We start from the raw sequence: 4,408 nt of genomic DNA, 5'->3' as shown, positions 1-4,408 counted from the left end.
CAGCAGCACTGCACGCAGGTGCGGACCCGGCGGCTGATGAAGGAGCTGCAGGACATCGCGCGGCTCAGCGACCGCTTCATCTCGGTGGAGCTGGTGGACGAGAGCCTCTTCGACTGGAACGTGAAGCTGCACCAGGTAGACAAGGACTCGGTGCTGTGGCAGGACATGAAGGAGACCAACACGGAGTACATCCTACTCAACCTCACCTTCCCCGACAACTTCCCCTTCTCGCCGCCCTTCATGAGGGTGCTCAGCCCGCGCCTGGAGAACGGCTACGTGCTGGACGGCGGGGCCATCTGCATGGAGCTGCTCACTCCCCGCGGCTGGTCCAGCGCCTACACCGTGGAGGCCGTCATGAGGCAGTTCGCCGCCAGCCTGGTCAAGGGGCAGGTAGGGGCCGAGGGGCGCGGGGTGTCCGTGCCCCCGCTGGGATGGCGGCCCCGGGAACGGCGGGGCTTTGCCTGTGGCTGACCTTGGCCGGCCGCAGAGATGCGGGGCGGCACGGAGGGGCGAGGGGCAGGTACCCCTCCGTGCCCTCCCGCGTGTGTGTCGTCCCTCCTCTTGGCTCTGTTGCCGGTGGCATCAAGGTGCATGATGGTCGCATCCCGTGCCCCAAAGCAAGAGGGGCTCTGCAGTACCCACTGGGGCTTGGGGCTGGAGCCCGTCGCGTGCTGGTCAGCCATGCCTGCAGAGCCCCATACTGGCTGGCTTCTTGTGTGAAGTCCGGCCTTTGGTGTGGGGCTTTGTCTGCCGCTATCCTCCACCGTGGCCTTTGCAGCTTGCACCTGTCTTTGCTGTGGCAGAGCTGTGCCATCTTCAAGTGCCGCTGCCCAGAGGTAGCAGCTCATGCAGGGTGACTCTGCAGCTCCCTCTCCTCCTCAGAAGGTTCCTAGCTCCACCGGCCCTATTCTCTCATCTGTCCCCACTTGACTCAACACATTCTATTTCTATTTTTTTCTTTTTCTTCTGCAGAATATCCTCGGGAGAGAAGTAATTCATAAGATGTTTTAATAACTGGGTAACTATTAGTGGTGGAGCCCGTTGTTGTGGTCACTGTAGCGGGCAGTGTAGCATACCCATGGCTGAGTTAGGTGGTGTTTCTGCTCACCTCACAAATGCCCTTGAGCTCCATGCCATGCACAGCTCCTTGTCAGTCACTGCACGATGCTGTGTAACTTCTTGTATTCATATCTTGGAAGTGAGGAGAAGAGCAAATAATAACGTATTTTCCATTTGCTTGGAAAAGAGAACGTCACTCCTGTTTGCTTCTGCTTGGTTTGTCTTAACATGGAAAATGTGGGTGTTCAGTGGACTCATTTGTAAGTGGCCTTTTCTCCTTTTTCCTTGAACGATCTGGACCTACTATATTTTTTTTTCAATCAGATTGTATTTTTCTCTGCCTTTCGTTTGAGGAGGTCAAGTTCTCTAGGTCACCTTGGGATATAAAAAAACATCTTCCAGGAAAAAAAAAAAGCAACCTTCATTTATGTGGAGCCCATTAAGGTGTACCAAAGTTCTGCAGCTTCTCCTACTGTGTCACACAATTTATTAACTCATCTCTTATTACAGTAATTATATTTCTTGTTATTTTTAACAAGAACCTAGGAGGACTGCTAAATTCTCTGCTTTTTTTTTTTCCCCTCCCCACAACAATTCAGCACATTTCTGCAGTATCAGATGTTGAATGTTAAATGGTTAAGATTCACTGACATCATAAAATGACTCAGTTAAGAAAAACACTGAATTATTGAATTATACGATATATAACTACATATTTATTAATATTTCTCTCTAAATCCTGTAAGAGTTTTCCCCAAAGTCATGGTAGTTTCTGATACTGAAGGATGTTTATGAGGGCATCGTTAGTAGGTGCATTTAATATACAGGAGTTTCAATGACATTCTTTCAGAAGTTCAAGATGTTAATTATAAAAAGGACAGTGTGTGTAGGGTGAAATAAATGGCTGCTGGTAACTTAGTAGCTCACTAGCTGTGAGATGCGTGTTCCCAAGTCTCAGATTGCGTTCCAAGCTAATAGGTGATATTAACAATAAATTCAATTTCTCAGTTGCAGATGTGTAATCTGCGATGGGTTGCCGCTCTGTAACTGTAGCCAAGCTCTGTGTAATGGGAGCCACATTTCTGTAATCACACTCTGGTTATGTAATCTTGATTCAATTGCATAATACGGCTCAAAATACAGCAGACACTCCTGGATCGCTGTGTTTTGGTTTTTATTGTAAAGGTAATATGCTTTGGGCTGTTATTTTTAGAAAGAGAATACAGCTGCAGAAATGTCGGAAGTAGAGGGTGCTGTATTCCCCTGAGCTGCAGGGCTGGTTTCAGGTAACTCCTGTCATGCTGTAGGCAGTCTCACTGCCCGCAGTGGCTCTTCCTGAACAAACAGCAAACCACCTCAGTCAGGGTCATGGTTTAATTTCTGAATTAAAAATCAGCAGTAATTAATGATGGGTGCAGCCCAGCTCGTGCTGAGGTCCAGGGCAATCATTCTCAGAGGCCGCCTTGCCATGTGGGTCCCACTGGGAGCACGAGGCTGTGGGGACCTTCAGGAGAAATGTCACCCACGTGTGGAGTGGTGATGTAGCATGAAATCATTGTAAATAGTCAGGGCTGTGACACATCTGAGGGTGCGTGTCTGTAACGCGAACGCAGATGTGAGTAGGCAGGGCTGAACTTTCCACCAGCATGCATTTTTCCTTTTGACAGTTTGAATGATAAAATGAAGGTGGTTGATTTCATTCACTATTTCTTTCCAGTGCTATTTTGCAGTAGTAACTATTGCACTGCTGTTCTGTGCTGGGTTTTAGTTCTTCAGGGAAAACTCTTCTTGGTATATCAAGTTGTTGACCTCTGAATGTATAGAAGCTTTTTATTTATTTATTTTGTTGACAAAGTGGTGGAAAAGCTCATAGAGCTAGCACTGAAAATACATTTTGAGGCAGTTGAGATTCTTGACAGTTTCAGATTTTTTGACAGATATTGCAAACCTTTTAGCAGATTGAAAGAAAAATTGAGAGAAATTGTTTTGATGTCCCTCAATTGAAACATCTAATTCAGGAGTTTAGTTTGTAGGAAGACTTCAACACAGCTGATCCACAGCTTGAGACGTTAGGTCCCAATTCTCAAACTCGAGCAGAAGTTTTAACCTGTACTGGATTTTCATGTAGGATGGGTGTTTCTCCAGGTTCCACAGGCAGGATCCAAACACCTCGGGTAACATTGCTTGAAAAATGTTTTACATTATGGGATGCAGAGGCACTTGTATTGGCCCAGTAACTACTTTGAGTTTCTCTCCATACCTTTGTTTCCTATTCAAAATCTTGAATTGCATTTTTTTAGATAGAAGAAAATATTTTAATGAAAGAGAGATAATTTGTTTGAATGAAACAATTCACCAACCCCAAACTATGCTTTTTTCATTTTTCAAGGGAGGAAAGAAAATGTTAATTGCCAAACAAGTTGGGGTTTGTTTGGTTGGTTGGTTCAGCTATTCAGCTGAATAAGTCAATTATTCACACAGCCCTAGTCAGTATCTTGAGGGGAATTCTCAGAACATCAAAGGCCTAAGACTGTTTATCTGTCTGGAATCCAGAATTTTATTTTATAAACTTGGTATTGTCCTTAACTCAACTGCAGCCTTGGATTCAAGGGGACAGCTTCATGTTAGTCAACCGCTCGCTGGCTTCACCCCCTTGGGCAGACACTTGGCCCCACTGAGCCCCAGTCAAGGTTGCCATCAGCCCATGGTGGGGCTAGGAGCTAACCCAAGGAAATACTAACCTGGGGTGATGTGAAGGAAGTAACGTGAATGTCAGTTGTTGGTTACCTTGGAGGCAACTGTTCAGCATTCCTGCCTGGCAGGACCTCCCATGTCTATCCTCTCATCTAGGCTTTGGGAATGGCCTGCTGAGTGGTGCCCTCACAATAGTCTGAAATTAAGGAGAAGGGTTTGAAAATGCATCTGTAGCTCTCAGTTTCCTGATAACAGTGTAGTTGTGATGGTGAGACTAATAACACGAGTAGCTGGGTGAAGGCAGCGGCAGCAGCGCCAGTCATACGAGAGCACTGAAGGAGTGGTAGGCTGGTTGTGATCCTCACTGAGTGACACGTGAGCTAGGCTGGCATGGGGCTCAGGAGCTGGCTTGCATCTGAAGATGCTGCAGATGATACAGTCCCATAGGAAAAACAGACTTTGTCCAAAAGTGGAAGAGGATTTTGAGTCTCTTAATGCACTAAACAAAATACTAGCACTTTATATTTAGAAGAAAAAGATTCTGGAACTTGTTTCCTTGGATAAAGTTAGCAGGCAGTTGGAAAAATGTTGTTTCTCTTCAGAGAGGAATGATTTGACATTGGCTTAGTAGCAGCTTCAAAGAGGACAAAACTAT

The 4,408-nt window shown here is 46.2% G+C and overlaps 1 protein-coding gene across 1 annotated transcript in view; it reads left to right on the top strand.

Annotated features, from left to right (window-relative positions):
• Nucleotides 1-6: 6 nt before the first annotated feature.
• The window catches only part of UBE2QL1 (ubiquitin conjugating enzyme E2 Q family like 1), a 16,198-nt gene continuing 11,796 nt past the window's right edge, over nucleotides 7-4,408 (top strand). Inside the window, exon 1 of the mRNA XM_003204845.3 lies at nucleotides 7-390. Coding sequence (XP_003204893.1) covers nucleotides 37-390 — 354 coding nt within the window. The 5' untranslated portion in view covers nucleotides 7-36. The remainder of the gene's footprint in view (nucleotides 391-4,408) is intronic.

This window comes from Meleagris gallopavo, chromosome 3, assembly GCF_000146605.3.
Source record: "Meleagris gallopavo isolate NT-WF06-2002-E0010 breed Aviagen turkey brand Nicholas breeding stock chromosome 3, Turkey_5.1, whole genome shotgun sequence".
NCBI lineage: Eukaryota > Metazoa > Chordata > Aves > Galliformes > Phasianidae > Meleagris > Meleagris gallopavo.
Note: the sequence above shows the minus strand (reverse complement) of the source record. Positions and strands in the feature narration are given on the sequence as shown.